Below are 16,241 nucleotides of genomic sequence, written 5' to 3'. Positions count from 1 at the left end.
CTTGCAGTGACTCAAGCTTGGGTTGACAGTTGCAAAGGAAAGTGAAGCTGGACCAGAAAGAAAACTACGAGCTCCATATCCCAGCAGAGGACCACCGTGTGGCCTGCCGGGTAACTTTGGAGACCCATCTGTGCGGGTGCTGTGCAAATCACCATAACATACCCTCATCTGGGCTGCAGGCCAGTTCTATGTGGGCAGAGTCAAAGCTTCCTAGAAAATGGAGATCAAAGTGGCTGAAAATACCTCCTCCAAATTCCTGCTGGCTTTGGGGACAGCAGAAGGGACACTGGTCTTCAGGACCCTCATTCCCAAACAACCTGTGTCCACGGGAGGCAGGATGGGGCCCAATCGCACCTGTTGGTGTGGGAGTTGCAGTGCATGAACCAGCTGCGGTTGTTGTCCACATACATGGCCCAGGCCTTGTCATCCTTGCCCAGCATCATGTCCTTGACCACGCTGGCCCTGGCCACCCCGAAGGCGGGGTCTGGGTGGTTGTCGTACCGGTCCACGTGCAGCTCCCAGTAGTGCACACCCTTGGAGAACGCAGCTGTGCCCAGCACCACCCGGTCATCATAGCTGCTGCAGGTGGCTGTCTGGTTGTCATTGGATAAAATGATGTCCCGATGCCCAGAGTTGGGGTCAAATGTGAACCAGGCCACTAAAAAGGAAGGAGGCGAGAGGAGCAGGGTCAGGGGATGGAATTTGCCAGTAGTTTCTAACTGGCTCAGAGACACAAACACACTCCCTTCTGTTAGAAGGTCGGCACCCAGGAGTGAAGGTTCTTTCCTGTATGATTACCGCACACATGCACACACACACGCACACATACACACATGCACACGCTCACACACACACCCTGCTCTGTGTTCATCCAAGTTGCTAGACCTACGAGCCTGGCCTTGCCAAGGATTTTCAGGCCTCTAAGCCTCAAATCTAGATGCATTTCCCGGTCTTGGTTTCTAAAATCCTTCTAAACGCTCAGACACGTTGTAAGTTCAGGAGGAAATAGGCGGGGTGCGGTGGCCCACACCTGTAATCCCGGCACTTTGGGAGGCCGAGGTGGGTGGAGCACTTCAGGTCAGGAGTTTGAGACCAGCCTGGCCAACATGGCAAAACCCCATCCCTACTAAAAATACAAAAATTCATGGCCGGGCATGGTGGCTCACGCCTGTAATCCCAGCACTTTGGGAGGCCGAGGCGGGCAGATCACGAGGTCAGGAGATCAAGACCATCATGGCTAACATGGTGAAACCCCGCCTCTACTAAAAATACAAAAAAATCAGTCGGGCGTGGTGGTAGGCGCCTGTAGTCCCAGCTACTTGGGAGGCTGAGGCAGGAGAATGGTGTGAACCCGGGAGGCGGAGCTTGCAGTGAGCCGAGATCGCACCACTGCCCTCCAGCCTGGGCGACAAAGCGAGGCTCCATCCCAAAAAAAAAAAAAAAAAAAAAAATTCGCTGGGCATGGTGGTGGGCACCTGTAGTCCCAGCTACTCAGGAGGCTGAGGCAGGACAATCACTTGAACAGGGTGGCAGAGGTTGCAGTGAGCCAAGATTGTGCCATTGCACTGTGACCTGGGCAACAGAGTGGGACTTCTTCTCAAAAAAAAAAAAAAAAAAGAAAGAAAAAGAAGTGCAGGAGGAAATAGATATTGATGAGCCACCTCGTGGGTGGGAGATTTGAGACACAGAGAGGTGAAGTGATGGGCCAAAGTCACAAAGCTCAATTCTCCATTTTGCAGCCCATCAGCCGCTGCCCCCTTTTGCTCCCCAACCCCCCAGTTTGTCGGAAGTGAGGCCCTTACTCTAAAGTCATGACCACAGTGCGCAGGGCAAGGACCGCTCGTCTCTAGGCAGGAGAGTCTAGAGACAGAAGCGAGCGAGCTCTCCTCTAGGGATGGACAAAGTGGACTCTGCAGGTGGCACCATTTTCAGAAAAGTGTCCCTGGCTGTGTCTTTTGACACCAGCATCTGCTCCTGCTCCTTCTCCTCCCTGCCTCTAGGAGACCATCCAGCGGTGGCAGTCAGAGGACGTGTAGACTCAATGATGAAAACGAATACAGGATTTGCCCTCTTCTCGGAGGCAGTGGGGAGCTGGAAACCGCCTCTGCAGCCTGGGCTGGGCCACGCCGGGTGGGGCAGGACTCTCTTTGGAATGTGATTTCTATTTCTCTCATCGCTCCCTGCTAAGAACTCAGATGATCAAAATTCCACTGAATTAATTTCAACATGCTGTTGTTGCCTAAGACCTGGAAGGCTGGGTAGGTGTATAAACTACTGCATGTGAGCTCCAATGCTGGGGGTTAAAGAGCCCTCTTCCGCTGTGAGAAAGGCTCAAATGTAGGGACTGGTGTGGGCCCACTATATCTATCATGGTGTTTTCTTGTCTGGGACTGTCCTACTCACTCCTCGGCCCTTGAGAAGTGGGAGAAGTTTAGCCTCCCTCAGCTACTTCACATTTAGTCCAGCACAATGGGGTAAAGGAATGTTTCTTTCGTGGCTTGTAGGCCACGTGGGTGCAGCAAGGAGCTGTGTGTGCAGAGCAGGGTGAGGCGTATGCACCTCCACAGGCCCCTCCGGCCCTGCACTTCCTCCCTCCACCATCTTCAGCGGCTCATCCTTTGCCCTGGTCCACGGGATGAAATGTGGGTTGGCCCTAGGAGTCAATCTTTGTCCTTCGGGAGGCCACCTATGGTCCCAGAAGGGCACGCCCTTGGAGAGCCCAGATGTGCCTAGCACCACCCCCACCCCTACTCCGTCATCATAGCTGCTGCAAGTGGCTGTCTGCTTGTCATTGGACAAAATGATGAATCTGTTCTTCCCACTAAGAGATCCCGATGCTCACCATCGGACGTCTGCAGGACGACAGTTTTACTGTAAGGCCCGACACCAGAAGAGTTGAAAGCTTTGACTCGGGCGTTGTAGGTGCTGTTGAAGTGAAGACCGTCGATGGTACACAAAGTCTCCTTACCGACGTACACTTCCTGAAAGAGAGCAATGCTGCTCACCAGGCTCCTCTAGCATTTGGAAAATTCCTCTCAGCAAATGGCTTCTGGAAACACACTGACGTCAAAAGTGCTTTTGCCAGGCGTGGTGGCCTGTAGTCCCAGCTACTCAGGAGGCAGAGGTGGGAGCATCGCTTGAGTCCAGACTGGGCAACATTGCAGGACCCCATTTCTTTTTTTTTTTTTTTGAGACAGAGTCTTGCTCTGTTGCCCAGGCTGGAGTGCAGTGGCCGGATCTCAGCTCACTGCAAGCTCTGCCTTCCGGGTTTACGCCATTCTCCTGCCTCAGCCTCCCGAGTAGCTGGGACTACAGGCGCCCGCCACCTCGCCTGGCTAGTTTTTTGGATTTTTTAGTAGAGACGGGGTTTCACCGTGTTAGCCAGGATGGTCTCGATCTCCTGACCTCGTGATCCGCCCGTCTCGGCCTCCCAGGACCCCATTTCTAAACAACTTTTGTTTTAATTTTTTTGAGGGACAGAGTCTTGCTCTGTTGCCAGGCTGGAGTGGAGTGGCATGATCTCGGCTTACTGTAACCTCCGCCTCCCAAGTTCAAGTGATTCTCCTGCCTCAGCCTCCCAAGTAGCTGGGACTACAAGCATGCACCACCATGCCCAGCTAATTTTTATGTATATGTTTTTTAGTAGAGATGGGGTTTCCCTTTATGTTGGCCAGACTGGTCTCGAACTCCTGACCTCAGGTGATCCTCCTGCTTGGCCTCCCAGAGTGCTGGGGTTACAGGTGTGAGCCACCACGCCCAGCCAAAAAATTTTAAAAAAAATTCTTACCCAAATAGAAGTTAATAAAAAGGGAAATTGCGTTCAGTCGTGGCTGGCTCACAGAACTTGACCAACTTGGGCATGAATGCCTTACTACTGGCTGCCTGGCCCCTCTGCCTGTGAGGTGGTGAGGCGTGATGGAGTCCTGGTGAGGCGACTTCTCAAGTCTGCAGCCAGCCAGGATACTGACCAGGAACATCCTGACTCTGCCAAGGTCAACCTGGTCTACGAGACTATTGAGCCACAGGGCACATCCACTCCTTTGTCTCCTCCCATCCCTGAGGCTGGCATTTTCCACTCCTTAGCCCTCCTGGAGCTGCTGTTTTCCTGGTCTTTCCAAAGGGTGAGACATTTCTGCATCAGGCCCCAAAGATACTTTTCTTTCTTTTTTTTTTTTTTTTTTTTTGAGACAGAGTCTCACTCTGTCACCTGGGCTGCAGTGCAGTGGTGCGATCTTGACTTACTACAATCTCTGCCTTCCAAGTTCAAGTGATTCTTGTGCCTCAGCCTCCAGAGTAGTTGGGACAACAGGCATCTGCCACCACGCCCGGCTAATTTTTGTATTTTAAGTAGAGATGGGGTTTCACCATGTTGACCAGGCTGGTCTCAAACTCCTGACCTCAAGTGATCCACTCGCCTTGGCCTCCCAAAGTGCCAGGATTACAGGTGTGAACCACCGTGCCTGGCCCCCAAAGATACTTTTCTAAAGATTGACCTTGTTCCTCATTCGCTTCAAAGTTACCTTTGTCCTATTCAACCCCCAAAATGCATAGCCTTTTGCCTCTCCCATGTCATTATTTTCTGCTAATTAAATAATGTGGTCTAAGATCACAGCTAATCCATATAGGAGCCATAGCTCAAATCCAAGTCTGTCTGCATGCAACATCCACACTTTTCCCACTATAAGACCCTCTTCCTTATAAACCCTAGCCCTTGGGTCTAGCTTTTGTTAGTGGCCATGTCTCAAAGAGGAGGGACCACTTTTGAGCTCTCTTTTAATATTCCCAAACAGCCTTTTCTTTCTTCCCATTTCAAAAACACTGACTCTCCTCTTGGTTTCTGGTGGATGAGCTCTTTCAGTTCTTGGCTCATTTGCACAACAGGAGTGACTGGGGTCCGCACTCAGTGACCTGGCTCGAGCTACCTCATCTTGCCTCCCTAATTGGCCCATATTCACATGGAACTCAGTAATTCCCAAGGAAGTGCTGCAACTATTTCCCTAATTCTTACATTCCTGTATTTTTCAAACACAAAGTAAAACGACACATATGTACATCTCTTTGAGAGAAACTAAGGGAATGTTGACCTTCGGCAAGGTTTGTTAAATGGGTGCAACTTCCCAGGAGAAGAGATGCAAGGGTTGTTATGATTGCAGTAGTTTGTTAGAATGAGTGTTTATTTAATCATTTGGGGACCAGGAACCAGGTGATCTGAGAAGCCCAGAGTTTGTGCTCCCTGGCATTCACGTCCGCCTGAACGTCACGGAGTGAAATCTCGAGGTGGTGCTGTATTAGGGCTGGATTGGGTGGTTCTGTATTAGGGCTGGATTGGGTGGTGCTGTATTAGGGCTGGATTGGGTGGTGCCGTATTAGGGCTGGATTGGGTGGTGCTCTATTAGGGCTGGATTGGGGTGGTGCTGTATTAGGGCTGGACTAGGTGGTTCTGTATTAGGGCTGGATTGGGTGGTGCCATATTAGGGCTGGATTGGGGTGGTGCTGTATTAGGGCTGGATTGGGTGGTGCTGTATTAGGGCTGGGTTGGGTGGTGCTGTATTAGGGCTGGGTTGGGTGGTGCTGTATTAGGGCTGGATTGGGTGGTGCTGTATTAGGGCTGGATTGGGTGGTGCTCTCTTAAGGCTGGGTTGGGTGGTGCTCTATTAGGGCTGGGTTGGGTGGTGCTGTATTAGGGCTGGATTGGGGTGGTGCTGTATTAGGGCTGGATTGGGTGGTGCTGTATTAGGGCTGGATTGGGGTGGTTCTGTATTAGGGCTGGATTGGGTGGTGCTCTATTAGGGCTGGATTGGGGTGGTGCTGTATTAGGGCTGGATTGGGTGGTGCTCTATTAGGGCTGCATTGGGGTGGAGTCCTGCTCCAGGGTTTCTAGCAGATGGGAGTAGAAGATGCATTTCTGGCTCACTAAGAACCTTTATTACCCCCATGGCAGTCTATCAGCAGCGACGTGACTAGAATGTTGTCCCAATTCAACAACCATTTATCCAGCATCCTCTACGTGCCCAGCACCTTGCCAGGTAAAGGAGGGTCAGACAGTGCTTCCTCATCTCCAGAAATGATACCTCCCAAGTCAAGACAGAGCCGGGTGAAATAATTAGAGGATCAGACAAGACAAGGTGTGATAAAACCTGTTGAGGGAATATGTTGCTGTGTGAGGGGCTGGGGGTAAACGGGAAAGGAGGTGGGTGCAGGGAACACCTTCTCTGAGTTCTCCTCCAGCCCCACGCCTGTGTCAGTCCTCCCGGACCTAGCCCTTGGGAGGGAAGCCCCATCTCCCTGAGACCAGGCTGGCCAGCCCTCTTCATCCTTTTGGCCAGTGTCCCCTCAAGATGGCAACACAATGTCCCCATGGGCTGAACCAGAGCTTGGGGCAGTGGGAGCCACTCTGGCCTCTGCATCGGTACCCTCAATCCCTGCCAAATAGGCAGCAAGGCCTCACCCGGAACTGCCCCCCGGCGCCGTCGTCCAGCTCCAGGATGTAGCCGTCCACGGGGCTGTGGGTAAAGGGTGGCATCCTCCAGGCCAGTGTGACGCTGTTGTTGCGGGTGCAGCATTTCTCCAGCTGCAGTAGGGGGACGGGTGGCACTGTGAGAGGGACACGCACGAGTTAGCGCATGAAGCCCTCCGAGGGCCCCAGCCCGGTCCCCCACCCCACTCCATCCCAGGGGTCCTGGCCCCCAGAGGACAGCCAGGCTAAATTCCTTCCCTGGCCACCCTGTAGTCACTCCCAGATGCCCAGGAGTTGGTCTCCAGGTGGGCCGGGGATGAAGGCAAGCACAGGTGACCTTGCGCTTCTCAAACCTAGGGGTTGTCCTTCCTGGAATCTCAGGGGGCCCGTGGCAGACGGCCCCACCCCTCTGAGCCTATGGCCCTATGGAAGGATGTCCTCTTTCCCATCTGCCCACTGAGAACCACTGGTTTCGACTCAGACTCATGAGGAACGCATGAACAGTTCCAACAGAGTCCAGGTTCCCTGTGCTCCTGTGCGTGGCACAAGCCCCTAGGGATCCTCTCTGCAGGGCCCACAGCTAAGTGGCAGCCAGCCTGCAGCTCATGCCTGGAACTGGGAAGGTGAGGGGAGATGCCTTTAAACCTTTGGCTGGAAGCATTTAAAAGACCAGGGGATGAGATCCAGGCAACAGAAGCAAGTCTCGAGTATTGGACAGTCAACCTAAAGAACTAAGGATCTGAATCAGTTGTATCAGAAGTCCTATTAAGGTGAGAGTGGGAGAAGCGTTTTCTTTTGAGACGGAGTCTCGCTCTGTCCCCCAGGCTGGAGTGCAGTGGCGCGATCTCGGCTCACTGCAAGCTCTGCCTCCCGGGTTCACGCCATTCTCCTGCCTCAGCCTCCCAAATAGCTGGGACTACAGGCACCCACCACCATGCCCAGTTAATTTTTTTTTTTTTTTTTTTTTTTTTTGTATTTTAGTAGATACGGGGTTTCACCGTGTTAGCCAGGAAGGTCTCCATCTCCTGACCTCGTGAAACGCCCGCCTCGGCCTCCCAAAGTGTTGGGATTACAGGTGTGAGCCACCACGCCTGACCAAGTGGGAGAAGTTTAAAATTTTTCTAGCTCTAGTCAGGCTCAAGAGATTTTATAAATCAATAGAGTTCACTTTGACCTTTCTTTTTTTTTTTTAAAGGGAAAATTGAAACACTGTTTTTGTTAAAAGTACGTATTTCAATTTGGTTCCAAGAATTCGGCACGCGACTGGCTGAGCACAGCCTGACTCTCAGCCTCAGTTAACGAGCTGGTAGGAGTCCTTGCTTCATCCCCTGGGCCCTGCTACACAGATCTCCCACTTCCTCTCTGAACCCTGACCAGCCAGTGACCCCATCCAGTCCAGTTACCCCTGACAGTCCAGTGACCCCAACCAGTCCAGTTACCCCTGACCGTCCAGTGACCCCATCCAGCCCAGTTACCCCTGACCGTCCAGTGACCCCATCCAGTCCAGTTACCCCTGACCGTCCAGTGACCCCATCCAGTCCAGTTACCCCTGACCAGCCAGTGACCCCATCCAGTCCAGTTACCCCTGACAGTCCAGTGACCCCATCCAGTCCGGTTACCCCTGACCAGCCAGTGACCTCATCCAGTCCAGTTACCCCTGAGCAGTCCAGTGACCCCGTCCAGCTAGGAGCAGCATCTGGAGTGGCCCCAAGCCCCACCTCCACACCCCCACTTTCCAAGGGGAGCTCTTTCACTGCAGCTCCTCCACTCTGCCAGGCTCCTCCTGCTTCTCAGCACTGTGTGTCATTTACACCTGGGGCAAGTGGCCTTTCCAGACCTTACTGGAGGTGCAAGCTGTGTGGGAGTGAGCATGGCAATGTGAGACTTCCTTTTCTTTAGTTTAAAATGGCCACGGATTTTGCAGGTAAGGACTTCCTGAGTTCACAGATTCTGCATGTGTGGTCCTCAGTCCACAAACACCAAAGAGCTTTATTTCCCCTCCCTTGACATCTGTGGAGGGGCAGCATGCAGAGTAGGGCTCTGGTTCTGGCCAGCATTTGCTGATTTCATAATGGGGTAAGTTATGCAAACTTTACTTAACCCCCTAGGGTCTCTGAACCCACCTTGCTCATTCTGCTATCATCGCTGACCTTCTTGCTCTTGGGACAGAGAAAACTGATTCTTGCCTCGGGAACTTTGGACTTGCTATCCCTCTGCTGCCTGCAAAACTCATTGCTTAGATTCTTCTCCCTCCTTCTCCTCCACCTCCTCCTCCTCCACTATTTCCTCCTCCTCCTCCACTATCTCAGCCACCATCTCCTCCTCTTCTACCTCCTCCTCCTCCTCCACCACCTCCTCCTTCTCCACTATCTCAGCCACCACCTCCTCCTCTTCCACCTCCTCCTCCCCCTCCTCCTCTGCTACCTCCTCCTTCTCCTCCGCTACCTCCTCCACCTCCTCCTCCACTATCTCAGCCACCACCTCCTCCTCTTCCACCTCCTCCTCCACTACCTCCTCCTCCTCCATTACCTCCTCCACTACCTCTTCCTCCTTCTCCACCACTTCCTCCTCCTAACCCCAAATCTCACCCCATGGTATCTACTGCTGCCCCTTCCTCTGATTCCTCTTCATAGCACCTGCCACCATCCAACATTCTATTATACATTTGTTTAGTGTCTATTTCCTGCTCGAGAGTGTAAGCCCAATCTTGTGAGTTGGTAGACTTGTTCACCACTGCATGTTGAGCATGTGGAATAGTGCCTGGCACATGGTAGACACGCCCCAAGCACTTCTGAATGAACAAATGATTGTTGTTGAACAAATGATTGTTTTTTTCACAAATGGGAAGCCTCAGATTCTGACGGGGTGCTTCTCACTCCAGCTCACATGGCTGTCAGGGGCTGAGCTGGGACTTGAACCTAGGTCCGTGACTCTGGTGTTCCGACTCTCCCACCCTGCCACACTCTGTGCATCACAGGTCCCCCTGTGGCACCGAGCTGCCTCTCAGACTGCATGCCTCTTTTGAAAGAAGCACTAACTGAACTGGGGCCAACCGCGGCTCACCCCTACATTTCATCTGAATGAAGTCCAGCTGGTGGATGGCCTGCAGCAGCGGCTCGCTGTCCAAGGTCAGATCAAACTCCGCAGACACTTTTGGCTCCAGGGCGCCTTTGACCCACTGCTCCTGAGACACCTGGACGCGTTTGATCAGAGCATCTGAGATCTTAAAGGAGAGCAAAGAGTTTAAGGTTTTGCTTTGCAAAGGAAAAATTGTGCAGCCAGGGGTGAGGAAGAGGTAGGGGCTTTGTCTCTATGGGACTCAGAGACAGAAAAGGGTTGTGCTCTCGAGCCATGGCAGAGATTAAATGACCCCTGCCCACCCAGCACAGGCTGTCTAAAAATGCATTGAAATATTGTTTCAATCATATTTCAGAATCACATGAAATGAAAAGAAGCACTCGCTGCTTAAAAAGAGTGTAGCAAACACTGTTGAGAAATACAAGATGCTTTTTAAATGTACAAATGCATCCTTCATTAGATCTGTTTTCCTAGATCTAGTACTTTGCAAAGTAAAACATACTAGCAGTTTGCCCCAGTGTCTAAAGAAAGCATATTCCACACCCCTAAAATTTCTAAGCCCACATCTGCTCCCTGCCCGTGTGTTTCCTCTGAGTTCTGCAACTTCTGCTCCAAACTTGACTGCATCACACCCATGGTTCTGCTCCCCTTTGCTGGAAAGTCCTGCTTATCAGACATTTGCACGTGTTCCTGTCGAGCCAGGATCTTGTATATCTTTCTTGGGAAACAATCAAAGGGATTCATCATTTTCCCCACTGACAGAGGCTGAATCACTGCCATGTTCCTGAGAGATACTCATGACTCTGAGTCAGCCTGAATGCAGGAGAGATGGCCCCGAGAAGATTGCACTGTCTCTGTAGGCAGCTGGTCACCAGCCATGCCTGCAGGACTCTGCACATTGAGATAATGGGCCATGTGGATTCTGCTAACTTGCTTCTTCCGGTGCAATCTGTCCAGCTTGTTTGGCAAGACTGTCCTTTCCCGTTTGTGGGGAAAATGTTGCAGTGAGGCATTTCAGCCCTAGAGATGATGTCATTTCACCTCCTCGTTTCATGCATGCTGCAAAATTAGGTCACATCTAGTGAGAGTCAGAGCCAAGGCGAGACCCTAGGTCTTCTGGGATCACTGAGCAAAGGAGAATCTGCTCAATCCAAGCCAGGAAAGGATCTTGACTGGAATTTGGACTGATTTGGGGAACAGTGGGACAGTTGGAGGAAGACCATCTGGTGTCTTCCAGGGACAGGCTCACCTGTAAGAACCCCGAGGGGTCGTTCTCCTTGATCACCTCCAGGCAGTACTCCATCAGTCCGGTGGACTGACGCAGCTTCAGTGTGCAGTGATTGATCTGGTCCCAAACCATCTGCAATGGAAAGATTCCTCTAAGTAACTGTCTCCTGAGAGGAAGAGCAGGCAGGCCACGGCAAGAGTCAGAGAACTAGCGCCAATTCAGCCTGGTAGAAGCGGCGCTGGCCTGACCACCTCGCACCCACTCCTGTCTTGGCTCTGCTGCTGAGCTCTTTGCTGGGAAATAAGTGGACTCACTTCCCAAGAAGCAGGGCTACAACACCCAACACAGAAACCTTTCTAAACTCATGACAGTCATGCAGAGAAACAGCATAATCTGGAACTCTCCATACAATCAGTGACCAGCTTCTTGACTGGCTTCTGACCTCTCCGTGGCCCTGGATAACGCGATGGTCTTAGCCCCTCACTTATGAACCATGGGATCATCTCCAGCATGCATTTCTGCTTTTCTTGACAGTAGTATTTTCTGGTCCAGTTATGAAATGTCTCTAGCACAGATGGAGCTCCTCAAACAGTGACAGCCGGTCATCAACTCAGAGAGTTCATGGGTGCCTGGTTGAGTCAGGGACTCAGTGTGATGTGAGGGGAGAGTCTTGTCTTCCCTTGGTGGTAACTGGCTGTGTATGTTATTGCTGACTCTTAAGGACATGAGCTATCAGAGAGGACCTGAAGAAGGGGACAGAGCTGGAGACCTGAACAGGGTCAGCGCTAGTCACTGTCATTGGTCACTTCTGCTCTGCAAAATGAGAACAAGAATAGTCCCTTAGATAGAAACAGGGAGGGAGAAGGTGGGCCTCTGACTTGAAATCCTCAAGATACAGGGCATATTGATTGGTCTCTGTCAGGTCACATGAATGTAACTGAACCAGCTGGTGCATCCCTTCTTTGTCTCATTCATTCATTAGGTCATTCATTCACTCACTTAGCCAATATTTACCCAGTGCCTACTGTGTGCTCCACCCCACGCTAGGTGCAGAGGATGTGGCAGGGATTCAATGTGTCAGTCTCTCAGGTACCTACCTTCAACTTGTGTTCCCTCTCCTTTGTCACCTTGGTGAGCAGCTTGGCTTTCTGACGAGTTAAAGCATCCACAAGGGCATCACACTGAGCAACCAGGCAGGCTTCGTAGTCCAGTCCGTTTTCCTGGCAGAGGTCAGGGGTTGGTTGGGAAGAAGCAGAGAGTTTTAGGGGAGAAGATGCTAAAATCTGGTGAATGCTATAGACAAAAATATATTTCAGAGAAGTTCATCCTAGAGTTCTCTATAATGTTGTTAAATTAGAGACAATATTTATATGAATTAAGGCAGGTACTATGAATCTCAGCACAGCCATATGGCAGAACATTCTATAGTCATTCAGATCTTGTTCATAGGGCATTTTTAATGCCATGGGAAAATGCTCATTAGAGACTGTTAAGAAGGAAAAAAGGCAGGATACATGCCGTTCACAGCATAATCCCATACATTGTGTGTGTGTGTTTAAAGTAATAGAACAATATGTATCAAAGCGCTGAGAGTGGTCACCTCAGATGAGGGGATATTGGTGAACTTTTTCTTATCTGTCTATTTCCCCCTACCTTCCAAAGTTTCTGTAACACCTACTTGTGCTTTCTTTCTTTTTTTTTTTTTTTTGGTGAGATGGAGTCTTGCTTTGTTGCCCAGGCTAGAGTTCAGTGGTATGATCTCGGCTCACTGCAAGCTCCGCCTCCCAGGTTCACGCCATTCTCCTGCCTCAGCCTCCCCAATAGCTGGGACTACAGGCAACCGCCACAACGCCCAGCTAATTTTTTGTATTTCTAGTAGAGACAGAGTTTCACTGTGTTAGCCAGGATGGTCTCCATCTCCTGACCTTGTGATCCACCCGCCTCGGCCTCCCATAGTGCTGGGATTACAGGCGTGAGCCACTGTGTTTTGTATAATTGGAAAAAAGTAAGACAGACAAAAAAAAATAATAATAATGCTCTTGCAGTAAAGTCTTTCTCAGTTTTTAAAAATCTTCTGGGTCTCCGTGTGGATCCAGACCTCATGTGATGAGCTGAATTTTGTCTTCCCAAGTTCATACACTGAAGCCCTAACCCTCCCCAGTGCCCCTGAATGTGACTGTATTTGGAGATAAGGCCTTTAAAGAGGTCATTAAGTAAAATGAGGTTGTATGGGTGGACCCTGGTCCAATATAACTGGTGTCCTTATAAGAAGAGATGAGGATACAGACGCACAGAGGTCAGACCATGTGGGGACACAGGGAGAAGACGGCCATCCACAGGCCAAGGGGAGAGGCCTCAAGAGAAACGAACCCTGCTGACGCTTTATCTCAGACCTCCAGCCTCCAGAGCTATGAGAAAATAGATTTCTGCTGCTTAAGGCACTCAATCTCTGGTGTTTTGCAATGGCAGCCCCAGCAGGCGAATATATCTCATGTCTGTGAAACATGGGAAACATTATGACTTAAAATGCCCCGTGGCTAAAGTCTGTACTTAACTTGTTAGGAAGGGTGGTTTTTAAGAATTCAAGGGGCCAGGCACAGTGGCTCATGCTTGTAATCCCAGCATTTTGGGAAGGTGAGTCAGGTGGATCATGAGGTCAGGAGTTCAAGACCAGCCTGGCCAATATGGTGAAATCCCGTCTCTACTAAAAAATACAAAAAATTAGCCGGGCATGGTGGCAGGTGCCTGCAATCCCAGCTACTCAAGAGGCTGAGGCAGGAGAATTGCTTGAACCCGGAAGGCGGAGGTTGCAGTGAGCCGAGATCACGCCACTGCACTCCAGCCTGGGTGACAGAGTGAGACTCTGTCTCAAAAACAAACAAACAAACAAAAAACAAGAATTCAAGGACCCTCAGTCCCTTTTCTTCCTCCAGATATGTCAATGCTTTATGGGTTTCTCATCTTATGAGCGGCTCCTCTATGTGTGTACATTCACACAGGAGCACTTGTGTGTGCACGTTCTCCCCTATAGACAGACCCTGAGGCCACAGATGGTGCCTCAATGATCTTTGTATCCTGTGCTGGGCTCAGTACCTGACACAGCATAAGAGTTCAGTAAACACACATTTGTTTAGAAAACAATGCATTTATATTTTGATGCATTGATGACATGGGCATATTTGGCCACAAAAGCACCATATACAGATGCCACCTAGGACAACATGGCATGTAGAGTGCTAAATCACGTCTTTCCAGCTCTCTCTAACTGGCTCTGTGTAAAAGTCCTTTCCTGTATCAAGTGTCGCGTGTGTGCCAATGAGTTGAGTATGTGATACTTTCAACACCCAAGCCTAAAGGGTAGGACACATTAACCTTCTAATGTCCATCACTGAGAAAATCCTCACCACAAGACTTTTCCTTTCTTCTTCTTCTTCTTTTTTTTTTCCTTTGAGACAGACTTTCGCTCTTGTTGCCCAAGCTGGAGTGCAATGGCACGATCTTGGCTCACCGCAACCTCCGCCTCCCGGGTTCAAGCGATTCTCCTGCCTCAGACTCCAGAGTAGCTGGGATTACAGACACCCGCCACCGTGCCCAGCTAATTTTTGTATTTTTGGTAAAGACGGGGTTCTCCGTGTTGGTCAGGCTGGTCTCAAACTCCCTACCTCAGGTGATCCACCCGCCTCGGCCTCCCAAAGTGCTGGGATTACAGGCATGAAAGGCGCCCGGCCCCTTTCTTCTTATTACAATGCACAGTGTGTAAAGTTTCCACACCGAGTATTTCTCCTGACGCCAGAGCCGTGCTCACCTGGATCTGCTGCAATATGTTCTTCAGCTGAACCAGAAACTCCTTTGCTTCCTTTGCCTTATCCGAAACTCCATTTAAGGCCTGAGATAGTTGTGCCTGAAAAAGATATCACACATTAAAAAGAAAAAGTAGGTGTGAAAGGCACAGAAAATTTGCACTTCATCATAAAAGCTTATGTTTTTAAGAGGGGATAGGGCTGATCCCACGCATCTGCTGTTCTCACTGATGCAGGGACCACCACTGACCCATGATCTCTATGACATTTGTTTATTTTTCCAGCAGTGGTAGATTGGCCTACACTCTCCTTTCTCATCCCCAAAGCTGGATAGAGGTAAGGAGCACTCAACTAATGGGTTGAAGCAAACAGGTCTGCCCCTGATGTTTGCAGAGCGCAAGACAAGAAGATAAATAGAGCCCTTGGCTTGGCCTGGCCCCCTCTATCCATCATCAGTACATGCTTGTATGGACATTCCAGACCCCAGGTCAAGTTCCGTCCACCCCATCCCTACACAGTCATCTCCTGGCCTGGGGTGCAAACCCTGGGGCCTGGTCTGCCCTGAGGGATAGACAGGAAGGGGGCTGTGGGTCCTGGAACTGGACTAGGTGTATGGACTGGTAATCCTATGGCATCCTGTAAAGGGGCACACAGGCTCCTATCCTGGTACCCTTAGCCCTGGGGACTCCTAACCTTGCAGAGAGGGGTGTGGCCAGCAGAGGTTTCTGAATCACGAGGATCAGTTGCTGTGGCCCAAGAGTGAAACTGCAAGCTGAGCTCAAATCTATGGCTTTTGGCACCAGGTTTCTTTGTAACAAACCATGTACACACACTTGAATTTGTCTTTAAAACTTAGCTATTGAGTAGACATGACCTTGATTTTTTTTTTTTTTTTTGAGACAGGGTCTCACTCTGTTGCCCAGGCTAGAGTGCAGTGGCTTAATCATGACTCACTGCAGCCTCAACCTCTCAGGTTCAAGTGATCCTCCCGAATCAGCCTCCTGAGTAGCTGGGACTACAGGCATGCAACACAATTAGTGCCCAGCTAATTTTTGCATGTTTTAGTAGAGACGGTGTCTCGGAGGCTGTGTTGCCCAGGCTGGTCTCAAACTCCTGGTCTCAAGTGATCCTCCCACCTTGGCCTCCCAAAGTGTTGGGATTACAGGTGTGAGCCATCACGCCCATCCAGACTGTGACCTTGATTTTCAACATGACTCTCATTTTCCACATTAAAAAGCTGAGGATAGAACAAAGCAGTCAGAAGGTCCAGGGTCTCCTTCTCCCCCAAGTTCCTTCCCGGGTCTCTGCTCAGATGTCACCATGTCAGTGAGGACTTTCCCCACGACCTTGTGCAATAGCCCTCTCGCCTTCCCCTGGATAATTCTTCCTCCTAACAGTTGTCACCACTTAACCTAGAAAACTTGTTTGCTGTCCATCTCCAAGTCCTAGAATGAAGGACAAGGGCTTTTCTGGGTGGCTCACAGCTTATCCCGGCACTGGAAGAGCACCCGGCCCATGGTAGCATTAAATAAATATTTGTTGAATGCATGAATCAGTGAATGGGATTCTTTAGACCACACCAACAGTTGTCAAAGTGTGGTTCCAGACCAGCAACATCAGCATCGCTGGGCGATTTGTTGAAATGCACCGTCTCTGGCTGCACCGCAGATCTGCTGAT

General features: G+C 50.5%; 1 protein-coding gene across 2 annotated transcripts in view; it reads right to left on the bottom strand.

The window, feature by feature from the left end:
• The window catches only part of TRIM67 (tripartite motif containing 67), a 54,217-nt gene that overhangs the window by 5,206 nt on the left and 32,770 nt on the right, over positions 1–16,241 (bottom strand). For both annotated transcript variants that reach the window (XM_025396232.1, XM_025396241.1), the window contains 7 exons: positions 14,569–14,664; positions 11,861–11,983; positions 10,785–10,895; positions 9,521–9,680; positions 6,449–6,594; positions 2,843–2,981; positions 355–658 (listed from right to left, as the gene is read on the bottom strand). In XM_025396232.1, coding sequence (XP_025252017.1) covers positions 355–658; positions 2,843–2,981; positions 6,449–6,594; positions 9,521–9,680; positions 10,785–10,895; positions 11,861–11,983; positions 14,569–14,664 — 1,079 coding nt within the window. The remainder of the gene's footprint in view (positions 1–354; positions 659–2,842; positions 2,982–6,448; positions 6,595–9,520; positions 9,681–10,784; positions 10,896–11,860; positions 11,984–14,568; positions 14,665–16,241) is intronic.

Source organism: Theropithecus gelada, chromosome 1, assembly GCF_003255815.1.
Source record: "Theropithecus gelada isolate Dixy chromosome 1, Tgel_1.0, whole genome shotgun sequence".
NCBI classification, from domain to species: domain Eukaryota; kingdom Metazoa; phylum Chordata; class Mammalia; order Primates; family Cercopithecidae; genus Theropithecus; species Theropithecus gelada.
Note: the sequence above shows the minus strand (reverse complement) of the source record. Positions and strands in the feature narration are given on the sequence as shown.